General features: G+C 45.1%; 1 protein-coding gene across 3 annotated transcripts in view; it reads left to right on the top strand.

The window, feature by feature from the left end:
- LOC149349479 (uncharacterized) overlaps positions 1-25,565 on the top strand; it is a 135,109-nt gene extending 109,544 nt beyond the window's left edge. For 2 of the 3 annotated variants that reach the window (XM_089578446.1, XM_089578448.1), the window contains 7 exons: positions 2,534-2,855; positions 7,791-8,147; positions 11,465-11,647; positions 14,216-14,340; positions 20,412-20,578; positions 20,846-21,006; positions 25,433-25,565. In XM_089578446.1, the coding sequence (XP_089434572.1) occupies positions 2,534-2,855; positions 7,791-8,147; positions 11,465-11,647; positions 14,216-14,340; positions 20,412-20,578; positions 20,846-21,006; positions 25,433-25,495 (1,378 nt within the window). In that variant the 3' untranslated portion in view covers positions 25,496-25,565. The remainder of the gene's footprint in view (positions 1-2,533; positions 2,856-7,790; positions 8,148-11,464; positions 11,648-14,215; positions 14,341-20,411; positions 20,579-20,845; positions 21,007-25,432) is intronic. The other variant, XM_089578447.1, reaches the window with a different exon arrangement.
- Positions 25,566-27,063: the final 1,498 nt, after the last annotated feature.

Raw genomic sequence — 27,063 nt, 5'->3', positions numbered from 1 at the left:
TTAGCCAACTCGTGCGATTCAGTTGCGTGACACGTAGCGATTTCGCTCGAGCGTTGCATAATCTGATGCGCCGGGCGCTGTGCACTCAGTTCCGAGCCCATTCGGTTCCTTTTGAAGGTGCAACTGATTTCCAGCCTCTTGAACCCTGTGTATATAACCCGTGATCTGCTCACGGGATATTACGATGGGGTCCGACGCATTCCAGTGCAAGTGCATTGTTGCGATTAATATGCGTTAGTAAAGGTGATCTATTCACATTTGGTTTATAATAACGCAGTTGTAGCTGTCAGTACCATTCTCATTACAATTGGATCATTACATGCAGTTACGGTACATCCCAGTCAAAAAAACCATTGGAACCAATTGGACATTCCAAATGGAACCAATTGGTTCCAGTGGTGTTTTTGGACACCCGACCAATTGGACCCAACTGGACTAGCCAATTGGACCCATTAGGCCAGGCAGTTATTTCACCCAGAAAATATTCACAAAATATGTTATGTTCATTGAGAGAGGTAGCTAAATGTTTGTGAATAATATGCTCTAGAATCTTGGACAAATATTTCTACAACTGAACATATATAATATGCAAAAGGAAAACTCATTTATGAGGACTGCAGGCAGATGTCGTGCCTAGTGCCTATCAACATTGTCCTACAGAATTGAGATTAACATGTTTTTATGGAAATCAAAGTCAACAGGCACAAATACATCACACGCAAGCAACAGTCAGGCACTAGTAGCATGTATGAGCTCAATATGTACATCCAAAGAACATACTTCTGCTCCAACTTATATACCCCATTTGTGAGGCTCTCATGCTGGGGCCAGTGGCACTTGCCCACTGAGCGCAGTTATTTAATTTAATTTCAGCTGCAGTGGTGGTGCAGATGATGAGTACAATTTAGTAGGTTAAGCTGCTGATAGCTCTTATTATAGGAACCATATTGGTTCTACCTTGTTTGTCAAAAACTCAAAACATTCATTGGAAAAATTGGGTGCAGTTGGGCGGTCCAATTGGATGTAATGGGTAAGACCAATTGGGCCCATCAATTGGAAACCCAAATGGTCCAATTGGATAGTTCAATTGGAACACGATTCCAATCGGAACCAGTTGGAAACTCAACTAGTCCAATTGGAACCTTTTGGAACCAGTTGGAAATCCAATTGGTTCCAATGGTTTTTTTTTTTGACTGGGATTCCATGCAGTTCAAATCCAGTTATTGGAAATTTTGCTCGCTGACTCTTCTCAACTCATTTGGAAAACCCAGGAAAGTGCCAGCATTCGAACTCTGCATGCCAATAAGTAATTGGCAAATTAACTGGTAAGCCGTAACTGAAGCAAACATCGTCATTAGCAGCACAAGTTAAAATTTTCTGCCTGTTTGCATTTGTGTTGGAATCTCATTACTGACCTGCATTTGAATTGTAAAATATATGTATGTTCCCTTTTCAAGTATATATTCCCATGCTTGCTTTTCTTGCTGGAGCAAGGCTGTGCTCAAGTAAAAAAAGCTGGGGTATGTTTTACCAGTGTGAATACTGAGAATCCAGCCCAGGCACTTACACACTTCGTGAATTCTGAGCTTTGCAGAGAAAGAAAGGTAGAAAAGAAGCCGTTAACAAAATTCCCAACTTGGTGCATACATACTAGTGAATTTCCTGAACATCTTTTGCATGTTCTGCCTGGCATTTGGTTTGTTTGCATTGTGTTTGTGATGTCATTTCTTTTGCTATCCTTCATTCATGGCTTCAAATGTGGATTTTTTTCAGAGCAAATGTGGGCAGTTGCTTACAGTAGCCACTTTCCCCAAAGTCTGAGTATTTCATTTTGGATGTCTTCACTGAGTGATGTGGGCTCTTATGAAACTGATTAGGGCGGCATGACAAATGTACCACTGGTTGCCAAATTATGTAAACGCAGCCCTGCTTTGTCCTCTGAAATTCAGCATGCTGCTTGGTGGGGAGCTTCCAAGGCTGTTCACCTAGACACATTGTACGCATTTGTGGGAGCATGTGGGAATTACATGCTACCGTGTGCTTCATCGTGCTCCTGAGCTGGTGTCAAAGGATGTTTCACCTTTAATACAAAGAGCATATTATTAAACCGGTGCTAAGAAGTCCACTCTAAGCACAGTGCACTGCAAAAAAAGCTGCGGCTTTGTTCTGTATGCAGTTGTGTACTAAGCGTTATAGAGTGTTTGCTTGCTTGTCATCGCACAAGCGGTCATAATGTACCCTCAACTGAGCAACGTGCAAAAGCCTTGAAGTATGATATGGGAGCTGTCAACAGAATTGGTCATTATGCAAGGTTTGATTGAGAACTGTCGTTTATTGGTATTCCATTCTGTGCTGGTTCTGGCAACAAGGACTGACAGTCCTTCGATCTTACTGTCAGTCCTTGTCTTTGTGCGCTGCCAGGACCAGCAAAAAAAAGTTTGCATGAGGTGGATTAAAATATGGTGAGATGCTCTCGTGGATAGTTGGTGCTAGCCGTATCTGTGTGCAACCTACTTGTGGTGCCTGCACGCAGCCCCAGCATGCGCCGGCCTCGGTACCGTGAGCCGCCACCTCCAGTGGCGCAGCATGGCTGGCGGCCGAACCCGCCATCGCCCGAGCAGCAGCGCAGCTTCCAGCCGCACCTGCACCACCCCATGGCCCACCACCACCACCACCACGTGGGACACCACCATCACGGAGGTGGGGCTGCTGGCGGGGCACAGGCCCCCCCCCGTGCTGCTGGCACCAGTGGTGTGCGGGTGGCTTGGGAGCCCTCGGTAGGCACCCTGCTCAGTGCTGCCAGCCCGGTGCAAGCCTTCCCCCAGGCACCAAGCTTTGTTTTCGACCTGGCCCAGGTGAGTGGGTTCTCGCATCCAGCTGCAATGTTCCGGCTTGCCATGAATGGTAGGCCATGCAGTGGGGCAAGAGCCAGGCAAGCAAACTTGGGGAAGCATCAGCAGTGTGAGTTTGAGGCTGCATTACATTGCTTTTCTCTTGGCTTTGTGTGAGCAAGGCTTAGTGTGTAAAGTCATGCACATCCAGTTGTGCCTGTTACTTTTTGACAATGGGCAAATAATGCAACAATGCAAAGCCCATTAAACCACATAGCTGTATCTTCATTTAGCGTTATTTTGATGCTTTTACATTGTGTTACCACGCAGATGGGATTCTTTGCTGGGGGCTTTTGGATTCCACATGATTTTCTTGGATGCCTACGGCTTCCTTTGTTCTTTACGGAGTGCTTTTGAATCTCTCTAAACATTATGGTGTTTTATGCTTTGAAGGTTCTTTGCAATAAATATTGTGCACATATTATTGGTTTAGCTTTGCCTTTGGAATGTTATAATTAGGCACCCATGGGAATGCTGAACTTTGCACTTGCATCATTTTTATTCAATTGCAAAAGCCCATGTGCAGTGCCAACAGTGTCTGCTTGCGGTCTGCAGCAGATACACGGTCATATGATACATTTAGCTGCAACCATTGTACTACCATGTACACTCTGAGAGTAGTCATCTTGAGTACTGTTTTCATGAGGGAATTAGTGAAAACGCTCTTTAAAAATGAATCTTGTCATTAGGTATTTTCTTCTGCATCAAGCTGTAGCAGGGTGCTCGTTTTAAAGGGGCCTTGAAGCACCTTTCGAGGAGAGCACATTAACTCGCTCAATCACTGCGTAGCGTTGTCATTAACACCTGAGCCAAATAATATACTACTACACACAGCAGAGAACCCACAATCATGCGCAAAAGTTGGCGAGCCCTTCCTGGCGACATTTTCATGCTCGCACCCTTCTCCGTCACTCGCACCTGTGATACAAGTTGAGAGGTGGCTGTTGGCAAGATTCTTTCAGACGTCAGGCAGCTACCAGGGCCGGGGCCGATAAGCCGCCGCGTAGCTCCGTCGGGTCAGGAAGGTCCGCCCTCGGAGGTGGGGCCGGCGGAGGAGTGCTGACCTTCCAGCGTGCAAACAGTGACGAGAGGAGAGGGAAAAGCGTGAAGACGCTGAAATTTAAATTTTAACTACAGATAACTGAGCTTCTACAAAGCGCAATAAAAAATTTTTGGTGCACAATATTCTTGAAGCGGCATGCTTTAACATCCCAGGCATACCGCAACTTTATTAGATCCCCTTTCAGAGCCCTCTTAAGACTTATTTGTTGTAACAGTCACTCACTGAACACGGTTCACTATTAAATTTTTTCTACAGTTGCATAATTTAAAGCTGAATGCTTAGCAGTATTGCCATTTCACTTTTCTCCTTGAGCAAGGGACCTGTTCTTGATTTAGTTGTGTGTGCCATTCGAGGAGGGTGGGGTGTCAGGACTTTAGATTGTTTCCTGGTGGAACTGGAGGTCGTTCTGCTTTGACAGAACAGGGAGACGTAAACATGATGCAGAAGCTGAGTATTCTTTGTTTGTTTAAATTTTTTCATCTTTATGGTGTTAGACACAGCAAGAAAGCTATTGTAGAGGCTTGATTTGGTCTGTGCACACTTACAAGGTGATTGTTGCAGCAAATATTATTATGCCGCCGCGGTGGCTCAGTGGCTATGGTGCTCGGCTGCTGTCCCGAAAGGCGCGGGTTCGATCCCGGCCGCGGCGGTTGAATTTCTTTGGAGGAGAAATTCGAGGCCCGTGTACTGTGCGATGTCAGTGCACGTTAAAGAACCCCAGGTGGTCGAAATTTCCGGAGCCCTCCACTACGGCGTCTCTCATAGCCTTAGTCGCTTTGGGACGTTAAACCCCATAAAACCAAACCAAACCAAATATTATTATATATCACAGTAGTAGCAAAATGAATGTGGCTCTGGTAATCGAGGTGGAGTTGACACATTTGACAAGAATTTTGAACACTTGCATATGCTGACAAAATGCAATTGAGAATGCTTATTTTACTGCCAGTAAGGAAAGGAAAAGCAACAGGGGTAAGTTCGAAGAGCCCATTCACTTGCATACAGGGTCAGATTGCAAAAGGGAAAAAAATAGATGCATTTTAATTCAAATGCAGGTTACTTGGTTACTGGTTAATCTTAATTCTTGGCTGGCTGCTGTGGACGGTCTCTTTCGAGCAGTTTGTTACTAGTGAATATCCTGCACACATCCTTTCTTCTGCATGCCTCCTTTCTTGGTGGCAGTGCTTAGAAAGCACTGTGGGGCCAAAGTGGCAGGGGTGCAACAGCTACGCCAAGTGTGCCATGTTGATACAATTGTGTGTTTCTGTGCTAAGCTCTACCAAAATTGTGATATTAGCTAAAATTGCGCCACACTGCCCCAAAAATGCTCCAGCTAGCTGGAGAAGTTTTCAGTCGCACTATATTTAGCACAAAGTAATAGCCTCATTGTCAGCCTGCAGTTTTGCCGGTGTATCAGATACTGCCAATCCAATCCAATCGTGGAGACGCAACAATTGGCATGTGTGTGCTTGGTGTGGATGCCGCACGACTGTTTGGTTGGTCATTTATTTTACTTCTATTTGGCCATTTGACAGGCACTGGAAACGCTGACACTGTCCATTTGGGCGGGCATATCTGCTGACAGAGTAGACTGTTTCATTGATTGCACTGCTTTACTTGAAGCGACAGATGATACGTGCATGAATTAGCAGGTCGTATTAAGCATGAAACCCTTTTAGCTCCCGTTGTCGGCGTGCCTTGGGTGACCTTGGCACCAGGACGGAGGGAGAAAATGGAGGCGAACCTTAGTGCACTTTGGCGAAACTTTGAGTTCGCCTGACCCCTGTTGCCGCGTGCTGCACTTCCACCGGAGCAGTGCATGCGTCGACAGCAGCGTCTTCGTGGTCCCATGGTGGGCGAAGCCATAGCATGGCATGAGGTAGCCTAAGTTCTGCCCTGCAGCACGAGAGGTGCACGCGTAATCCTGGGGGCACTTGAACTATGATAAGCGAGTCAACAGTGCCACGCGAGTTGCCATCATTATGTAATGCACACGAACCTTAGAACATAGGTCCCGTGGCACCATCTATCAGCATGACCAGTAACCAGCTCTAATTTGTTATTCTTTGACGTGGTGTTCGACGGAGATGGTGATGCTGGCAGCGTCTGGCTGTGGCGAATGTCCCAGCATTCTGTGTAGCGCTTGGTGGCACCATTCCCTGTTCTTCAGCATGTGGAGAGTGTTGGTAGTGCGGCTTGCCATATATAAAAAGCGGCAGAGAAAGCTGGGCACACTGTCATTCGTGAAGAAAAGCCAAGGAAATAATAGTGGCTGATGAGGGATGCTCCTGAAGACTCATGTGCGGCCATCAGCATCTGTCAGCCATCCTAGAATAGAGTACGCCTTTCCTGCAGTGTATTTCATGCTTTCATCTACTCTCCACGATTGGATTGTCTGCAGGATTTTTTTACTGATACAGTCATGTTTTTAGTGCCACTTCCTTTTAGGTACCTGTGACTCTGGCCACTTGCTTTTGACGCACGTGTTGCACATGTCTTTATGCAGCTCCTCGAAGTTGCCGAGCATTGATGTCATTAGACATGCATGTGCTGCTCTAGTAGCGTACAACTTAAGAATACAGCGGTTAACACTGGGCATGGTCCGAGGCGTCCTGTAGCACTCCGCTAGCCAATCACAATAGTAAATGAAATCAGCTTTTTAGTGCTTGACTTCAATAAACAAGCCAGGTGACAGAATTCTGGAGCTTTTAATTTTTTTCTTGTGGTTACCTTCTTGTTTTGGTAACAGGAAAAGTTTTAACAACTGATTGCTTACTTGTTGTGGAGGAATGCTGTGCGGTGGTCCCGAATGTGGTCGGAGCTTCACTGCATGCTTAAGTTGTATTCAACTGTAGTGAGGTTATAATCGTGCATGAGTGGCTTGGTCTTGTCATGTGTCTAGTCGTGGTCTAGTCTAGTGAGCTGCTACGATGTACAGATAAGTTGGGGCTAGCCATGGTCCAATCTAGTCGGATGCTACTCGTATGTAAGTGCTCATTCAAGTACAAATAAATATGTACGCAGTTTTCATACCTACCTTTTTTTTGCACGTTTTGCATTCCTTTGCTTGGTCCTATAACTGTTTAAAGCTTTAGATCAACCTGCTCTGCAGGTTTGTACAAATCGACCTCCACCTTGTGGGTTTCTGCAGAATTCATTGGTCAGGTTTTGCAGGACCTTGCCCATTGAAGCTAAAACATAATTGTGCTGTAGTTAGTTTTATGTAAAGAGGTTTAAAAACAATTTTTTAACCTCTTTAGTTTTTATGGTTTGCGGTTTTGCCACGTTGCTGGTGTTGGTGCTGGTAAATTACTGCTGTAAATATTCACACCTTTTCATTTTTATTTCCAAAATTACGCTTTTTTCCCGATAAACTGCTCAAAATTTAACATTTAGTGCTGTAAAGCAAGCTTTTTTTTTCTATAGCCTGCTCCAAATTTGGATTTTTCTGCTCCAAATCTAAGATTTTCCTACTTCAAAAATTGCTCCAAATTCTACTTTAGCTGTTGCGCCCCTGAAGTAATATTCATGGTACATATACACTGAAAGCATAAGATAGTAGCAGCTGCTTCAACAAGTATGGACACAGATGGAGAGGATTTTGCTGCTGTTACCATTGGTTGTTGTGCACAGTTTCGGTCTGAAAGAGTGAGTTTGAGGCAGAGTTTTTCTTGATTGGACACCTGGCTTGCATGCATTGAAAAGGTTTGCTTGCATTTGTTTCTGTCGATGACGGTCAGCAACCAGCCAGCCAGCTTATGGAGAGGGGTTTCATCTACATGCGATGCCAATGTGCATGAGGGAGGAGGTGAAATAAGAGCTCCCCTCTCTGGCAGGTACCTGTGACCCTGGCCTCGGCTGTGCCAGCGCAGCCCTTTGCCGTGTGCAGCACGAGCAGCAGCCTAGCGAATGGCGGGGGCCCCCTGGGGGCAGCGGGCGCGGCTGGAGGAGCTGCGGGGGCGCCCCACTACCACCTGCCCCTCTTCACGCCCTCCTTCTTCGCTACGCCACTGCTTGCGGCCTCGGGCCACCACCACCACCACCACCATGTGGCACCCTGTGGATGCTGCTTCCACCACCACCAGTTTGCAGCCCCAGCTTTCCTCCATCCCACTCACCAGATGATGGCTGCAGCTGCCGCTCCCCTGGCCACCCACCAGAGGGCACCCCAGCATGCTACACTGCTGTCACAGGTGAGCACAGGCTCATTTGCAGTGAACATGGCTGTGGTGGGGTGTCTAGAGAACGTGGAATTGTCAGCGAAATATTATGCATCTGGGGAAGTCGGCGAATGGTCAGGAATACAATAAGAAATTCGGTAGTCTCGGGGAAAAGGACCAACTGAAATTAACCAAGGTGGTCTGGGGTGAATAGCGGCTGCAGAGGAAGTGCCCATCACACAGTCCATGTACATTGGCATGATGTTGTAGGTCATGCTGCGCGACTTCTTGTGACATGAGCGTGTATGGGCCGCACCACAAAAATTGGCCCTCAAATCTGGGGAAAAAAAGAAACCCGCCTTTACACGCTATTTACTATATATTGGGACTAAAAAAAAGAAACAAGAAAAATGTGTCCCAGCCCATACAATAAAAAAAAGGAAAGACATAGATTATATTGGGACTAAAGGAAGGAAAAAATAAAAATGTGTGCCAGCCCGCACAGATAGTGGATGAGTCCAATAGGGGAGGACTCCTCGCACCAATTAAGTACCGCGGTAGAAATGCAGTGAATAGTAGAGAAGGGAAGAAAAGGTCAAACATTCGCAGCATGGCAGCGCAACGCACTGCGTGAGCAGTACCACTGCGCCTCGACTCTGTCACATGCGTTTCTTGATTGTTGCTTCTTAAACGACGCTGAGACTGCAGAAAGTGACACAGTGTCCACGCAAAAAGTTTGTTTCCACATGAAATCAAACTCGTGTTATATTCACCACCGCATCGTATTTGGGAAAATGCGGCACTTCCACAAGGCGTAAACAAAATTGAAAACATAACTGAAAATGAATAATTACCACATAAAGGGACAATAAGAGCAGGATGGAAGGTGTTTGTGAGCGTTTCTTTTATAAACTAACACTGTGTTTAGTAAGCATCCAAATAATCACCAGAGAGCATCCTCAGAGCCATGCCATCACCAACAACTGATTTTTGCTGGTCCGAGTAACTTTACTGTATTTGGCACACACGCAGTTTTGACACACTGGAAGAACGGAAGCACGCGAGCAGAACACTGAGCGGTGCCGAGGTTGGGTGGAAAAAAGGGGTGGGCGGGGTTGTGTAGAAGATGCCAGTGACACGTCAGTCAGCATCCGAAGCATCAGTTGGCTCTCTGATGCTGGCTGGTTTAGCTGCCATTGCTGCGAGCTGGAGCAAAGCTAAAAAAATTGAAACCAAGCCAACGGGTGGCTCACTGGTTATGGTGCTTGGCTGTTGAGCTGAAAGACATATACTGGCTGCAATGGTCACATTTTGATGGAGGTGAAATTCTAGAGGCCCGTGTGCTGTGCGATGGCAGTGCACGTTAAAGAACCCCAGGTGGTCGAAATTTCCGGAGCCCTCCACTACGGCGTCCCTCATAGCCTTAGTCGCTTTGGGACGTTAAACCTCAATAAACCAAGAGGCGAGGCATTACCGCTACTACTACCACCACCATTAATGACAACAAAAAGGCACGCAAGCATTCCAGGAGCCATTTTATGGGGACGCAACATGAAGAGGAGAAACACCGAGGTTCATTTGCCTGTGAATAAGGGAAAGGGGGCGAGGCATAAATGAACTACAGCGATGCACTTGTATACGAGCGGGCTGGGACTGGGAGCTGCCATGGTGGCTTTCCCACTGTACTTAGGTGCCAAGGAGCGAAGCATCTAAAGCTGACAAGGAAGAGATTTTGGTTACTTTCCTAATTGCCGCTGACGGAGTGGACGCGTTAACTCTTTCCCTACCACGCCCATTGAGCATCGTTAGCCCGCTAACGATAATTTCATGCCCCGATTTCAGAACCTTCTGCGTTGCTAATGACTACGCTGCAGATGTAGTTTGTAGGCCAGGAACCAAAGGTTTGTTTCCGATGTAGTTTTTTTTTTGCCCCGCGAGGGGGCACTTTCTAACGCGCTGCAAAGAAATGAAGACGCGGACTTGCGCTCATTGCTCGCCATGTTGCCCGCAGATGACGCCTTTGCTGCTCGACTTCGGAGCCTTCCGCGTTGCTTACAGGCACGATGCGCGTCTGGCTTGTAGCCGGAGAACTGAAGTTTTGTTTCCGATATAGTTTTTTTTACTGCTACAAAACTGCATTTTTTGAACGCACTCCGAGGATGCGGTACCATCAAAGTCGCTTGGCAGCCTCCGCATGCGCGGCACGCGCTCTAAGACATAGCAAATCTCAGGACTCCGTTTCGTCTGTTACTGGTTTAATCGGCGTACTGTGCAACAACAAGCCTGAAAATGCTGCATGATTCAGAAAATGCTGCATGAATCATCGTCAAGATGATTCAGTTTTCACATCGGTGATGATGGAAACCAACCTGAAACACAGGCGGCCGCGCTCCGATGCACAACTATAGGGTTTCCAGTTATTGTTTTGTAGCAACAATACTATTCAAGATAGAAGTGATTTTTTTTTTGCAGAGAGTGGCCAATAGAGTAGCAAACATTTTGCACATTTAAAAAAAATTTTAACATTTTTTTCTTTTTATATACAAGCGTGTTTTTGCAAGTTTTGTTGACTTTTTTTTCTAAAATCTCATTTTTAGCAAGTAAAATTTTTTGTTGCAACATGGAATTTGTTGTTTAAACGTATATTAATAGAAAGCACCTTTATTCAGCTGTTTTTGGGTGTTGCAATCAATATTGAATGCTATAATTTTTACAGAAAAAAAAAATGTACTGAAACCTTCAGAAAATGGTCATTTTCCCCATGGTAGGGAAAGAGTTAAAAGTTCCTTCCGCACTAAAGACAGCACTTACACATACTGAATTCTGTGAGCACAAGAAAAGGATCTGTTCAGATCTTATGACAAGAAATGCTAATCGACGTTTTTTTAAAGTGAAATTGTCAATAAATGTCTTTGTACTTCATTCAGCAGATGCATTTTTCGAAATTAGGTGGTTTGGATCATATGTTTTCCCAGATTTGGCAATTTTTTAAAAAACGTATCAACGAGGTTTTATTGTAGATCAGTACCTGTGAACATATAAAAACATATATAGGAAAGCTACCCATCTTTAGTGCAGATTTTTGCAGCCCCCACGACATATGTCATATAAGTGGTCTACTAAAGCTTTTCTTTTCAAATTCATGAGCTGGCAGCAACATACAAACTGGCTTAAATTGTGCCCTGTGCTTGTCTGCAGGTGCAACCAAAGAAGTGGGCTTAAATTTGGCCCCTCACGCCACAGAGGGTTAAGCAATATTTCGAGATGATGGTTGTGCACCAGGGTGTGGGAGCATTTCTAGCTGTTTATGAGATGGGAGCATCAGCGGGAGTGCTCTTCTTCTCTTGCAGTCTCAGGAGCCAGAGCTGGAGCTTCTGGCTGAGCAGCGGCGGAATGGGGGTGCTTATGGCGGCCTCTCTCCCCAGATAAGCCACCATGCAGCACCGGGCACGCACTCTCCTTCACCTCCGATCTCTCACCTCCTGCCAGACACTGTGACCACCATGACTCCTCAGTCAGACTTCATATGCATGGTGCGTTCTGTGCCTCCCTACTTGCAGTGCAGATGTGGAACACAACTGCAGTGGTTGCATGCACCATTGCCAATGTTAGAAGCCTTTTCATGCTTGAGCCAACTGGTCCACCTGCCACTGTGGCTCAGCAGTGTTCAGCTGAGGGATCAATTCTGGCTGTGGTGCCCCAGGTGGCTTTCTCTCTTCCTTTCACTCGTTCCTTTCCTTCACGATGGGGTTGCTTTTCGTTTCCTCATTACCAATTTTTTTTTTTTTTCAACTTCTCTGGACCTCTGTGGATCTGTATACACCAGATGCATGCCTTTCTGCTTAACTAGTATGCTAAACCAAGCTTCATGCTCCTACTTTTAATTGTGAGTACATGTAAAATAACCTTGGCATCAATTTTTTGAAATTTATTTTTGATGTGTTTAAGCAGTCCATGCTCTTGTGTGCATTAGTGAAGTCGCATCTGGGTGCACTGGATACAATGTTGCAAGAAAAGAAAAACGAAATCTCATTTTAAAGTGCCAATTACAAGTGAGCAATCAAACGTGTTTTTTTTTTTTCTCTTGATTCTCAACTCTCATTGTGCTGGGAGCAGTGACCTGAAGGCTGTGGCATGTTGCAGCATATTTTTTTCATTCATCCATTCATTCAGGGTGGAATGGGTCTGGGACACTTTGAGAAAATTATTATTATTGGATGGGTCTTTTTGAAATCCTATTAAATTTTTGCAGCTTTGATTTTAGCCATATTGCCCTGCATTCTACCGTGATAATTTTTCAACAGCGCATGCTACACAAGGACACAAGACGAGGAAACAGACACACGAGCGCTGAACTGCAACTTTATTTTAGGTTTTACCCTAGTGGGCGGTTCCTTGAGGGTATATATGTAGAGGTTGGCGCCTCTTCTCAAATAAAGTTGCAGTTCAGCGCTCGTGTGTGTGTTTCCTCGTCTTGTGTCCTTGTGTAGCATGCGCTGTTGAAAAATTATTATGAATAACCAACTAGCCCGTGAGCTCACCCTATTCTACCGTGGGATCAGCCATAAGACGTTAATCTAGCTTAATAGGAGTTAATTGAATTTGCCACCTGTCATCATGGCAGAGGGGAAAGGCAAGTCCCCGTCTCCACATTTAGGGGAAAGTGCAAAAGGGAAGAGGGTGGGAGGTGACTGGTGGCCTATTGGCTTGCAAGGCTATGGCGGAGGAATGCACAGCTATATGGCTAACCCAAAGGCTACCTTGTAGTTTTTTTTTCTTGGCTCTCAACTCTTGTCATGCTTGGAGCAGTGGGCACTGGTGGAGGTCGTGCCATGTTACTGCCTTTTTCATTCATCCATTCATTCTTTAGTGTGTTGGGAAACTAGCTCTTAACTTCCCCATGTTGCTATCCAACATGTTTGCAAGGATGCATTTTTGAGTAGGTGACATCTACTTTCTGCTGGGGTTATCCTTGGATCATGAGAAGGAGTGATTGCAGTATGCATTGCTATACTACACTGTACCCTAAAATGCAGTCCAACACCTCTGCTATGTAATGATCTGTAATGAATGCCAGTGGGCATTGCCATATCCCTATTTTTCACATGTATTGTTTGAACACTACTGTAGAGAAATGTACTGCAGTGAAATCTCCTGTTTAATGGAGAAATTCTTGCGTTCTATGTCACTGACTTGTTGGTCTGTAGCGGACCGAAACAAGGCAGTGATACTGACGCACGGCTGTTGCCTTCAGTTTGTTCTCCTTTGCTGCTGGCTGTTGCAGCCACCCTTCTTTCTCCTTCGTAGCGAGCCATTGTTGTGGGGAAGGAAGGGAACAAAATGCATGTAGGGTGGAAGAAGCACAGTGGACCGTGCCAGCACCCCCATATGACGATGCGCAAGTTTGTGTGTTTTTAGCACATGCGTGTAGCTGACTGGGAAACAAGGTTGGCAGATTTGTCAGGTTCATCAAGGTTGTCAGGTGTGGAGCAAAAGGCTGGCTTACAACTGATGGCTGTGCCACTATCGCTGACCTTTTCGGTCCTGCTGCCGAGCTTTGGGAATGGTGCACCATTTACAGCTGCACGACTGTGTAATATAAAAAAATACTGCACAATGTATGAAATGTATATTGTTGTACAATTTATGCACTGCTACATTGCCTGTTGACCTTTTCCAAACTGGAGGCATGCAAGTTATAGGCCCGAAGAATCACAAAAAAAAAAAAAAAAGTGGATAGCAGAAGGAGGCAGCACTGAGGGGTACTGTTGCCTCCATCCATCGTTATTTTGTGGTTCTTCTTCAGGCCTATTAAGAGTTAACAACTGGTCTAAGCCATACCCTCCTAAATATTCAGGTTGTCTGTAACATAAAGCAGTGTGAAGGGGCTTGCTGCGCTGAAGAAAAGAGGAACATAGCTTTGCATTTTGTTTGAGGCCTGTGTGTAGTATATAGTATAGTTTGGTGAGAGCTGGCAGCCTCTGCCTGCTGAGCGTGCGTATCCACCATGCATGAAGGTGGCTTTGAGGCCCCTTAAAATGTTTTTTGCCTGCTTGGGTCTTGTCAGAGGTGCATGTTGGTGTGTCTGGTCTTCACTGCAGGTGCATCCCCGCCGCCTGGTTCATGGGCGACGCAGCTCTGGCCGTCGCTGGCGCAGTCCTTTGATGGCCGCCACACCACCTCCACCACCACCGCCCCCACACCCAGGCTTCCTACTGCACCTCTTGTGAGTGCAGCTTGCTTTCCTTCATATTAGTATACGCACTTCTTGCCTTAGCATGTGATCGAGCTGAGCTCATGCACTGAGCTCAGCTCAAGTGTTTAATGCTTGAGAAACGTGTAAACTGTCGGCATGCACAAGACCAGAATGGTGTTGGTGTGAAGTGTGCAGAAATGTGGGTTTTAAAGGGAAGTCAGCAGTCAGGTCTCATGGTGTGTACCTGCTAAAGCTTGTGCAGTTAATACATTTTTTTTTCTTGTTGTGCAATTAAATTCTTCACTCTGCAGTAGCACTGATTATACAGCATAACAGTGTCCAACCTGTTATGTGGTCATGCAAAATGAAATTCATAAAATGACAAGACTGGGAACAAAAAATAACTTGATGGCTAGTAAAACCTCATTAATTCAGAGTTCAGGGGACCTGAAGAAATGCCCGAATAATCCGAAGGTCGAATAATAAAACGCCCCGTGGCCCCTGATAAAAAAAAAAAGCCTGCCAAAAATGCAGAAACGCAAAAAAAAGTCTTCTGAGGTGGCCCATTGTGTAATAACACATGTAAACCCATGATGGGCGCCCAATTTCGGTGTGCTGGAAGAACAATGCGAACGCACACTGGCGTTGGAACAGCGAGCCTGCTTCTAGAAAAGAAAAAGAAATGACCAGTGATGCGCCAGTCGGCGTCCGAAAGCGGCACGAAGCTGAAATTGGATTACCAACGAATGTGCAGCCTGACAGCTGCAGTTGGTGGTGCGGGTGAGCAGTGAAGCTCTGAAACCGAAAATGCGCGCCCAGGCTATTTTTTGGCCTAGCAACAGGGGCCCTCCGAATGACATCATGCCTGCCGTTAAGTGCATTTAATAGGTGCACGAGTTACAATGCACCATGCAATAGGCGGGATTTTTGCAGCATTGCTAGCCCTGTTGTGACACTTCGACTCGCCCCTTCAGGAGCCTCACGCGAAATTTTGCGAGTAGGCTTTCCCGCAAAGCGTAGTTCACCGAAATGAGACAGCAGAGGTCATGCTTAGAGAATTATGTAGGCGACAGGACGAATGCCATGGGTGGAGGCATTAAGTATGCAGCATATTGCGGAAGGATAAGGATAAAAAAAAGCGTGCTTTCACATTGCGATTGTTCGAAGGGGGTTTTGCCACAGTCGAATTTATGAAAGTCGGCGTGATACAAGATTGCTGGCGAGTGTTCGGGAATTTTCAAGTGTCAATTTCTCGAATTCGAATCAAGTATCGAACATAATTTGATTCGTATTCAAAATATCGAATATTCGCACACCCCTACGAAATAATGCTTGATAAACATATTTTTCGACATTATCAGTCGAGCTAAAAATGTATTTAAAGCAAAAAAAAATTGCAGAAAAACAAAAAAGTGTATCCTCATTACCATTTGTGATGATCTATTTGCATCAAAATTACAAAAGGCAATACAGTGGTAACTCCTTATAGCGAATAGGTAAAAAACTAATATGGTTCGATATAGCCCAAATTTGTATTATGAAATTTCTCCAGAAACTCAAGCTGGAGAAGCAAAATTAAATGAGCGAAAGAACAGCAACTGGGAGAGACCTTTTCTGTAGCTTTAGCACCATTTCGAAGCTACTCACTGTGATTGCAGAGGCTGCAAAGAAACGAGCAGCAAGCGTGGCCAGGTTGGCTTCTGCAAAGCAGTGCAATGCGCGGTGGCAGCACGTCAAACGCCAGCCAGCGTTGCTTCCTCACATTACAGAAGTGTCGTGTAGAAACTCAGACGCCAGGACGAAAGCTAGCGCCGTTGTCACCACCTCTGGTCAGTTGCAGTCGACTTTAGCAGAGGGTGGCCGCTGGAAAGCAGCAACCGACCATGTCACTGATTCCGAGGCACTATCTGTGGGTGCGAGAGGTGCAAACGGGTTCTGACCACTGTGGGGTTTTAATTGGGGGGGGGGGGGGGGGGGGGGATAAATATGTTTTCCCCGTTTAACTGCGGCTTAAGACTGCTGAGAACTCACACTGTGGTCGCATACGCTACCAAGTGCATGTCGACCGCGGCGGGCCTTGCTCTGAGGGAACAAAGGAACGACACTCTTGCTGACACAAACAAGGCATTTATTGCTACAACAACAATAATGCCAGCTAGCAACAAAACACACTGAGAAATCGAGGACGTCCAGCTCACCAGGAAGGTTATGAGCGAATTTTCGCCCACACTAGGGCAGGGGATACTCCATGGCCAAACAAGTCTAGATGCGGGAGAATGTTCCTCCCCACAAGGCTTCACCCCACTGGCGAAGAGCAGAGCCTCACGCCAAACAGTCCGTACATGTCCGCTTCCCGAACCGAAGAGGGCCATCTCCCTTGCGCGCTCACGCAGCAATCACGCCATTCGTGGTGCTCCTGTCGCTGCGATGCCGCCGCCCTCCCTTGTTAGGTGAAGTAACTAAAGCTCGGGAGGGTGTATTGCTGGGAAGCCAACCACAGGGGACGAGTAGGGACGCATCCTCACATCACTGGCTACCAGCTGTTCTCACCGCTATATTTTTTGTGGTGCTGTTGGTAAAAGGGAGATAAAACATGAACCATGGCACTAACACTTGCCGCACCACCACTAGTCGCACATGTAGTGAGGCAAAGCCTGCTGCCGGCCATCCGAGCAGGCACAGCTTGGCGCTTAGCAGTTCAGTTTATCCGTTTTATAGCAAACTGCCTTTGATATATAAAGTAAGAACTGCATGTGTTTGTTGAAAACATTTACAAACTGTTTGATATAGCCAACAATTCATAATATCAGTGTTCATTATAAGGAGGTTTGACTGTAAATTGCTTGAAAATTTTTATAATACTTTGGTTTTTGAAGAAACTATTTCGGAAAGCGTTTCGGACGTTTTAGCACCATTCTGAAGACATCCACAGCTTTTGCGAACAGCTTTAGGTTATTACGAAGTGTCAGTCTGTGGTGGGCGCCCTGATTTCATCAGGGCCTGGAGTCTTCTTTTTTGGGCAGATGGAAGTAAATCTTGCCCATATGATGTCAAAACGTTACAGAAACCAGGCATATCATTGATGACATCAGTGCGATGCTTAAACCCGCTCCACAAGGAAAGAAACTGACAAGAAGCAGAAAACTGAATGTACGGGGCGGTTGGGTGCTCACGTTTCGTGCTGAGGTTGGGCAGTTTCTTTGGCAGAATCAAATTCGGACTATGCAATATCATCCTCATTACTGCTGCTTCAAGCACCAAAAAAAATCTCCTGCAGGTGCAGCGAAATCGCGCAAAGCGGGATTTTTCCTAGTGCACACTGTCTCTGCAGCTGACGCCGTCCCACGAGTGCTCTACTCTGGAACGTCACTTCAGGGGTGTTTCAAAATTGCTGCCTTGTGGGCAAAAATACAAACTACACAAGAAACTGAAGTAGAATGTCTGAACAACAAATTACATAGCGCAACAAATCCTCAGCAGCTGAAGTCACGCTTAGAATCCGTTGATCACCAGTGATTGAAGCATAGTTCGTGCTAACAAAAAGAGTTAAAGCATTCTTTATTGCAACACTTCTTCAGTTGAGGAAGGAGCGCTAATAATGATGGATGTATAGCAAGATCTCGTTGATTCGAAGTCCTTAGGGCAGCGGAAAATATTCAATTTAACCAGGTTTTCGAATTAACTGAGCACAGCAAAAAAAAAAAAAATGGGACCAAGACAAAATTTTCGCGAACGCGCTACCCGTATTAGGCATGCTTTGCGATTACGTATACTGCTGCTTAGTCTACCTGCCAACCCGTAGCCCCCTGCTAGCCAAAAAAAAAAAGTTGACTCTAATTACAAATGTCGACATACTTTATCTAGTTCGAAATTTTTACCATTGCTGCAGCAGGGGACAGGGCTGGTTAAAGTTTCGAACATGAACCAACTAGCTCAAATCTCTGTGTTACTGTTTCTGGTTCCAAACTGCAAACCCCAAGCCGCAGGGAATTGTGTTGAGCGTTTGGCACCACACGGAGCCTCTCATCTTCTCTCCTCTGGCTGTTTGTGGTCGTCTGTCCTCTATAGCACCCACCACATTCCACAGCAACGCCTTCGAAGACATGTCCGCGTCAGTAATTCTGGAGATAGGCACAATGTTTCTGGCACTAGCCGACAGAGTAAGTTCTTTTGAGCAATGCATAGGCCTCACATATGCAGTCCTTCACAGTACCACATTTGAGGTCTTTCTGCAAGTTATTTGTACATCTGTGTATCCCTTTTTTTTTTCTGCAAAGCCAGTGCTAGAAACGGCTTTAAAGTGATATCTTACAATTTCTATAGCTATTCTGAGTGCGTAACTGGCATTTTTTAATCATGTCAAAATATAAATCAAACGTGAGTTTGAAAGAAAGGCATACGCACGAAAAATATATTCTTGCATTAAGAACTTTGCGAATAATCTGTTTCAATTCCTGTAATCATGCTCATAAACTGGGATCAGTACTTGGCACAGTATTGGTTTAGTTGGTGCAGCGGAAAAGCTTTAAAACTGGCTGTGGTCTCAACTGGTTCATTCACATTTTCTTTACATTTACAACCTCGTAGAACTTGTGAAATTTTAGCGGAAACGGTCAGAAAAATCTTCCCCCTCCCTCACCTGTTCTGGAGTCTCTGTTTACAGTGAACCATGCAAGAGGGGATTTTTACAGGGTTTGCTTGCCCTGATGATGGTGCCTCAATTCAGCCACCCTTCGAAATCCCCATGCACAATTCCGCTAGTGAGCTTTCTCATATACCATTCAGTTTGAAATAGGGCTTCAAATCCTGCTTTATGCAACTGTTAGGAAAGGCTTCAGGAAAATTTTGGATGCCCTCATTGAAGCAAACCGGTTGAGCAATCGCCTGTGCGATGCTGTTTTGGTCGAGTACACGGAGTTGTTCTAGGAAGAAAAGCACAGCCTTTTAGATGAGTTTAGATGAGTTTTTTGCACTCTTTTGAAGTTCCATACTTCATGCTCGAACTTCTGTAGTGTGGTGAAAGTTCTGCTTATTTTAAATCTTGGGCAAGCTACTGTTGAAAGGGGATTTAGCATTAATCGCAACATCTCCATTGAAATCATGGAGGAAATTTTCACAGGCCGCAAAGAATGCTGTGTGATGCTATAAACGGTGGATGGCGTCCTTAAAGTTGCGACAACAATGGAGCTGCGGACATCTGTTTCAGCCGCATGGATTCAGTACCAAGCGTACCTGGATGAGCAGAAATATGAAGGTCAGCAGATGAGGCAATAAAAAATTAAGGTGAAATTGATGACAGGCACGAGAAAAAGAAGCAAAAGAAAAAATATTGCGGACTTGATGGTAGTTGGATACAGTTGCGCCAAAAAAGCTGAGAAAGCAAATGGCATCACATATATTAAGACATCAAACAGTCTTAGAAAAACTGCGGAAGAAAAGATGCTGTAGGTCCAAGTAATTGATTGTGTAATTGCAGAAAGTTCAAGCACATTGTTGATATGCTTAACTAGCGTGTGCTTCAAGGCAGTATGTGTGTGTGTGTGTTTACTGATGAGTATTTCAAGGCAGTGTGTGGCTATTTCTTTTTTATTGCGATAACAATATTTTTATTATTAATTTATTGCGATAACAACAACATTTTCTGCCCACGCTACTACATACAACATTGCTTTAGGTCCTTGAAATTATTATGCCAGGGCCAGAAGAGCCCTTGAAAACCCTTGAAAGTTTTCCATTAAAACTGCTACATACTCTGCTGCCAACAGTCACTTCATTTGAATTCCTCATCTCCCCAAGTGTGGTCTCCGTTCACTGCAAAGAAGAGATGTATAGGTTTTGGTTGCTACTGACACGCCCTGGAGACTTTTGTGCTTGATAGTACATTGGTATGTCTGCAGGAGCTTTCAAGGAAAATTAACGGTTTAATTTCAAAATGTGCATTATTTTGAAAGAAATGTTTTATTTTGATGTGACTTGGTCAGCTTGGAATCTGTGCAGTTTGGTGCTTATTGTGCATGCTGCTGTGTTGTGTGTGTCACACATGTGGTTTTAGTTGAACAGCCAGTATTGCTGATACTGTTGGTGCATCTTTGCTCGTGCAGCTGGTGGCCTTACGATGGTTCTAGTGCCATGCTGTCCAACAACCCGATGCCAGCATATGCTCCTGAAATGGCAACTGCTGAATCACCAGCGGCTGAAAACTATGAAGCTCTGCTGAGCTTGGCTGAGAGGTTGGGTGAAGCCAAGCCCCGCGGCTTGCCAAGGGCAGGTATGTGTCTCCTGGCCATATTTCTCCAGCCGTGCCTGAAATGGCAGCAACCATGCAAATATTCACACCTCATGTGTGACTGCATGCTGCTTTAGAGATGGGAGGTGTTGTGTGGTGAAGAATTCTGATTGAGTTGATGAGAACAAATCAGTGCCAGTCATTCATAATCATTTCTACGGTATGACCAGGGTTGTGTTGCTGCGTACCCTTGATAGCCAAGGCTAGTTTCATCAGGAAGGTCGCTGGGTGGCACCATTTTCTGTGCAGAGATCGAGCAGCTGCTGTCGTACCGTTTCAACCCCGAGACGCATGAGTCTGAGCAGACCTCATGTGTGGTATGCATGTGTGACTTCGAAGCCCGGCAGGTCCTGCGTGTGCTTCCCTGTGCACACGAGTTCCATGCCCGCTGTGTTGACAAGTGGCTCAAGGTGGGTGGATTTATGCAGTGAACATTGCAACCTCCACACTTAGGGATTTTGTCACTCCTATTTGACTGGATCTGCTGCGTAATCTTTCCACTGATGTGCAGTTGAAATGCTGCACTTATGTACACTCCAGTACTACTGTTGGAGCAAATCCTGTTTTGGGAATGAGTAAAGGTGTTGTGTTGTAGTACTTTTACTGTAAATGGAGATTTAACAGTTCATGCCTTAAACTTTTTTCTTACCAGTACTGTGACTGGGCCATTTAAAGGGAAAAATGTGAGGATTTAACTTAACAGTGGACAGTGGTCCAAAAAGTAATACCCCTGATTTTTCTTCTCAAACACTGTTTCATAGAGGTTTATGAAATTTCCAAAGAACACCGCCGCATGCCTGCTGGATTTATACTTTTCAACACAATCTCCGTCAACTGGTGGTATGGCTTTGCACCACAAGGGCATGCATGCCTGCTTTGTACCAGCTTTTTTCCTTCTGGTGCAGCCATGCAGGATCTGTGTGGGTCCTTGAAAACCTCGAAAACCCTTGAGTATGAAAAAGTTGTTCTGAAGGGCCTCGAGTGTCCTGGAATTTCTTTCGGTCCTTGAAAACCCCTGAAATCCTAGTGCATTAAAGAGTATAATTTTTTTTCTGAAGGGGGATGCTGGTCTGAAAACTGTTTTCTCTTTTTATTTATGGTAAGATTTTTCTCAAAATCGCTCTGCAAGTTTGTGCGTGCATGTGTGTGTGTGTTAAAGTTTGCAATTTTTTGTTTATTTTTTCACTGGACCCTCTAATTTTCAGGCAAAATGGACAATAAACATTATGTGTAACAAAATTCTGTGCATTAATTTTCATAATTGTAGTTCAGTAGAATCTCTGTTGGTATTTGTTAGGTATTGGGCAAAGATAGTGTTTCTAGCACTTGTGGTTCCTGAGAAAAGGAGGCAGTTGTTGCGAAATTTGATATTTTGAGATAATTGGCTTTGACGTCAAAAAAAGCTTCATTACGAAATTACACTCAAGAAATGCACGTTGATATATGATTTCAATAGCCACCAGCTAGGCAGTTATTTCCACAATCATTATTCCTCTTTATTTGCTCAATTGATTTTTGGGTCTCTTTTGGGATCAGTTGTGTAGCCCGTTCCCTAAAGTAATGTCATCACCAGCTCGCCTTAGACAGCCATCATGCCGTGTAGCATCCTGGTGAAACACCAAATGTCATGAAAATGTCTGCCCGGGCAGTGCTACTATCATTAAGAGGAAGCACAGGGTTGATCCTGGATGTTTAAGCACATTCTTTGCAGCATGCTCCCTGAAAAAAAATTGAAGACCAACTTGCATTTTGTGTCTTCTTATAAAGGCATTTCTTATTCTTTCTCAACCAGTAAATAACCACGGCCAGGAAGTCACATTTAGCTCGTCCATGCGTGCTGCCGACCGCATGAGTTTTGAAGAATTAAGAACTCGTTGAAGGCGATAGCTGTCATGTTTGCCAGAATTCAACAGCATGATGTTCAGCATAGGCTCATTAAAACAGAATCACTGCTTCCATTCATGTGAGGCCCAAAGCTAAAAAAAAAATATATATTTGAGTGAAATTGCGCAGAAGCACCGCGAAAATAAACAGCGTGTTTCAAGCAAACTGCTTAGAGTCTAGAGGTAAATTTTGCTGAAAAAAAGTTCTAGGAAGCTTTTTTTTGTTACCAGATAGACACTAGGAATTTCTCTGAACCTGGAGAAAATCAGTCGGTGTGAAATGGGGCATGGTCGGTCACCACCCAGGTTCTGAATATCATATTCTTTTTAAAAGTCATCCACACGCGAGACATTTAATTTTGTTCAGGAAAAAGTGGAAATTTGATATCGCAAAAAAAAAATTAATTTAGCCTACTCTCTCTGTCGTTGTCATTTTGTTTGCATTGCTTTGGTTTTCTGTGATGAACCAACTAGCCCAATTTGCCACTCTTCATATGTGTTCTTAGTACAAATTTTTCTGCGACAGCTTTTTATGGTAGCTGTTAGCTATGCATAAGGATGAGGGGGTTCACTGCCTCTCACTCACCTGGTACCCGCCTCCGACTAGAGGGAATGCATTCCTGCTATCCCGCGAATTGAGAATAAAGAATCAGCAGTATTTCTCGGGAGACATCAAATAATTCCTCAGAATGCACCTTGCGTTACATTCGGAACCATGATATGAATATAGCATGAATTGTGTAGCGAAGGTGACCTTTGCCAGCAGGCATGAGAGCTGCTAGAAGAAGCCAGGTTTTCAATGGCCTTGGGGGCAAAGCACACTGCAAGCAAGTGCATGGAGGAGGTTGCTGTGAATGTGAAAGGAAGGCGTTATGGGTTGTTGAGAAAGAGAAGGCACTGAAAGGTTTAGTGGAGTAGCAAAAGCAAAGAACAGCAAAACGGGCGCACAACTGGGCGGCTCGAAACACCGAGTAGCAGTGGCACAGTGGTGATGGCGGCTGCTGCTGCATCAGCGGCTGCATGCATATTGTACTGGAGGCTTTGGTTCGCCCGATAGTTTCTCCGCTCGAAATTCGCTAACCAAGCGCAGAAGCATGAACACCAAGGGCAGCTAGCCCAAGACTCATGGAGATTGATGCCCGTTTCTGAAGCATAGTCACTGCTGAAAAGCAGCAGCTGCACAACGACACAGTTTCAATTAAGAGCAGCAGCCTTAAATAGGTCTGGTCATAACAATAGTACTATTTAAAGCAATTCTGCGAAAAATACATAAATTCGTCATTTTTCGCAGAATCGCGGGAAACAAGGAGCCTTATCTATGCATTTCAGCCTTTGCTCTCATTTCGGTCAGGCTTTTGTAGTGTGAGTGAGTGAAGTTGGTTTTAGCTCCTGGTTGGTTTTAACCGTGCTGCCAGTTGCGTGCTATACAGAAACGGCTACGGCTGCAGTGTGAGTGACCTTGTGCAGCCAAATTAGGAGTTTCGTGCGATTAAATTGTTGAGGAAATGTTGTGCTAGCTAGATCCCTGAGAAGCTTGCACAAAAACTGCCTTCATTTCGATCCTTAAAGCGGTTCTGTGGCTCAAGTCATGCATGTGTTTTTTATTTTTACTCTTTGTATTCATAACATTGGACATGATGATGCCTTAATGTTGAAGGCATTGGTGAAATTGGTGAAATATCGGAGATTGGAGATTGGTGAAAAAAGGAGATTGGTGAAATATCGTAATATCTAATATTTCAGTCTGCTCCAGAAATTCTCATTTCGGGCCAATAGTATCAATACATAGTTGTGATTTTTGGCAGTGGTTGTGAGGTGGTAGCCATATTGGGTGCTGCCTTTCCGATAGATTGGGTGTCCAGTTTGAGCTTCATTCCTTTATACTCTGGAGATGGATTCAAAATGTCTGAGTGTTGTAAGCCTTAGCATGGAAAAAAAAAAAGCGAAATAGAAGCAGGACAAGAGAACAAAAGCTAACGAAAGTGACGCTAGGGGTGCCACTTTCCACTTGCTTCAAACTGTTGTGGAGGCGAACACTGCTGTCAGACTGCTGATACCGAGAAGGCAGCAAGAAAAAAAATAAATGAATAAAAATAAAGCCAATTTACACGTCATGACCAAAACTGTGAAGGGAAATGCAGCGCAGGAGATGGGATGGGGGCAGTGATAGCCTTCCCATCCTGCCATCACCGAAGAGATTAACAGGGAAGCAACGAGGAGCTTCCCCAGCTGTGTTAGTTGCCCCTGCCCTGTCTGCAGTGTGCATGCCGAATAACTACACTGTGAGAACGTACAGTTGTAGGCTGGCCTGGCAAGGCAACAAATTGCTTGCAAGCTTCCACTGCATGTGTATAAGGCACAGTCCTGGCTGATATATAGTGCCCGATCTCATGTTCACGTTGTGGGTCACATAGTGCATATCCAGGCTATGCAGCTATGAATATCTAAGTCACGCAGTGAAGCCGTGTTGGAGTAGCTTGGCAAGGTTCAAAGAGCCCGCAGAAAACACTAACGCAAGGTCGCAATTGCCATTTGTTTGGTGGCTCAAGACCTAACGGGCTTTGCCACTAACTCATTGGTGGCTTCAAAAATCGCTGAAGCAGTGAATGTGTTAACATAAAATATGGGATATGTTGGCAGTGTTCAGTTAATCCTGCTTATGTTGCAAAGTTAGCATGAATTAAAAAGAAAATATTGCCTTTGTTTTCTCTCATAGTCCAAAATGCATAGAGGGAATGATATTGGTTGGTTTTGCTTGGGAGCACTGGAGCAGTACCTTGCTGCAGTAATCCATTGTCGTCCACGTGTCATTAGCGTACTGCTCCGACAATAAAAATGGCTTGACAGGTCACTACTGCATCAGCTGTGCATACTTGAAGGCTGAGGGGAGGGCAAGGAGAAGGGATCTTGGAGTTCTGTGCTTTAGTGTTGTTTTGCTGTACTCTCGTTCCAGAATAACCGCACATGCCCAATCTGCCGAGGTGATGCATCTGAGGGCGGCCACAGCTCTGAATGAACCCACTCTCAGGCTGCCTGCCAGGATGTCGACTGGAAGAGGAAACATTTTTTTTTTTTTGGGGGGGGGGGGGGGGGGGGAAGGGGTGAGGGGGGGGGGAACTAGACTGTGTTGTGTGTGGCTGATGTCCTTGCACGCTCCAAAGCCTTCTGGGAGGATACCTGCAGAGTTAACGAAATGCTTGGTTGCGGAGCTGCTGGACCTTGTATTACTTCACTGTTCGCTCTTTTCCTTCTCCAGTCTTGCATGTGTGCAACAATTCATTGGGCCAATTTTTTTTTTTTTTTTGTCACTAAAATTGAGTTCTGGAGTGAAGTGTATTCCTGGTTGTGGTTTTCCTGGTGCAATACAAACGGTTTACCTTTCTTTGTGTGTGCATGCGTGTGTGTGTGTGCATGCGTATGTGTGTGTGCATGCGTGTGTGTGCGTGCATGCATGCAAGCAATCTTTGCATCTGTAAAAAAATCTGTCCCTGTCCAACAGCTCTGCAACCATTGTGCTTTGCTGTGCAAAGAAGAGTGAACCAAGTGTGAATGAGACTTTTTTCTTCTTTTTTTTTCTTTTTTTTTTTGCATGCATGTGTGATGGTAAACACATGGTTGTCAGTCCATGCTGCCAGGCAGCTCTTGGATAAGTGAGCTCGGACCTCCTTGTTTCAGGAGTCTCCTAGCATCTTCCCCATGCTAAGGCTTAGTTGTTGCCCAGAAGTGCACCCACTATGCTGCTTACTAGGTTGCGTCTCATAACACTGGAGGCTGTTGCTGTGGCTTCTTTTGCAGCCTGGCTTTCTCCTCTTGGTAGGCTTGTGCAGTGTGGTTATTTGTCCATGGCTTGACTGGAGGCATTCACAGTTGAAGCCAGGTTGAAAAGAAGCCAGGAGCTGGCCACAGTTGTTGCTCAACTGCTAGTGGTCCCCACTGTGCTGAAGTTTGTGTGTGTTGCTCTGATGTGTGCCGGAAAGGCTGTGACCCCCACCCCTTCTCAAGTTTTGAAATTGATCCAATTCAATGGCAAAGCTGCAGAGGGGGTGTCATAACTGTTCGTTTTATGATCTTCCGCCTGCCGCACATTGGCAGCTGTCAAGGGGATAGGGCAAGTGGTCCGACATCACCCTCGCATTCATGCCCACTGTGCGTATTTAAGAACCAGCATCTTCATTTAAGCACTTGCTTGCCTTAGGCTTAGCCCTCTGTGTCACCCACAAGTGACCTGGCTCTTTCCCCAAGTGGCAGCAGTGCTCACCACAAAAGAATTTTGTGGCTCGGTGTTTATGGCTTGATTTGGTTCATTGAACGTGTATTTATGTTATGCCATTCATTTGTCTAAGTCGTTTTAAGGCCCATTGCTCACATTTGTCATGCTGCATTGTACTGTTGCGTGTTTTTGTTAGTGCAGTTCAGTGTTTTCACACGCCACAATTCCACCCTGTGCCGTGTCTTAGTCAGCCTGCGCGGCTTTTTTTTTTTTTTTTGCTGTTGCATTCTTTGAACAGATAATTTTTGTTTTATGGGTTGCACGCATTCATTCGTTATGGGAGATTGTTCCATGTTTTCATGTTCATTGTTCAG

The sequence above is a fragment of the Amblyomma mixtum genome, chromosome 3 (assembly GCF_055824585.1).
Source record: "Amblyomma mixtum isolate Tamu chromosome 3, ASM5582458v1, whole genome shotgun sequence".
NCBI classification, from domain to species: Eukaryota; Metazoa; Arthropoda; class Arachnida; order Ixodida; family Ixodidae; genus Amblyomma; species Amblyomma mixtum.
This window is presented reverse-complemented; position numbering and strand designations above follow the sequence as displayed.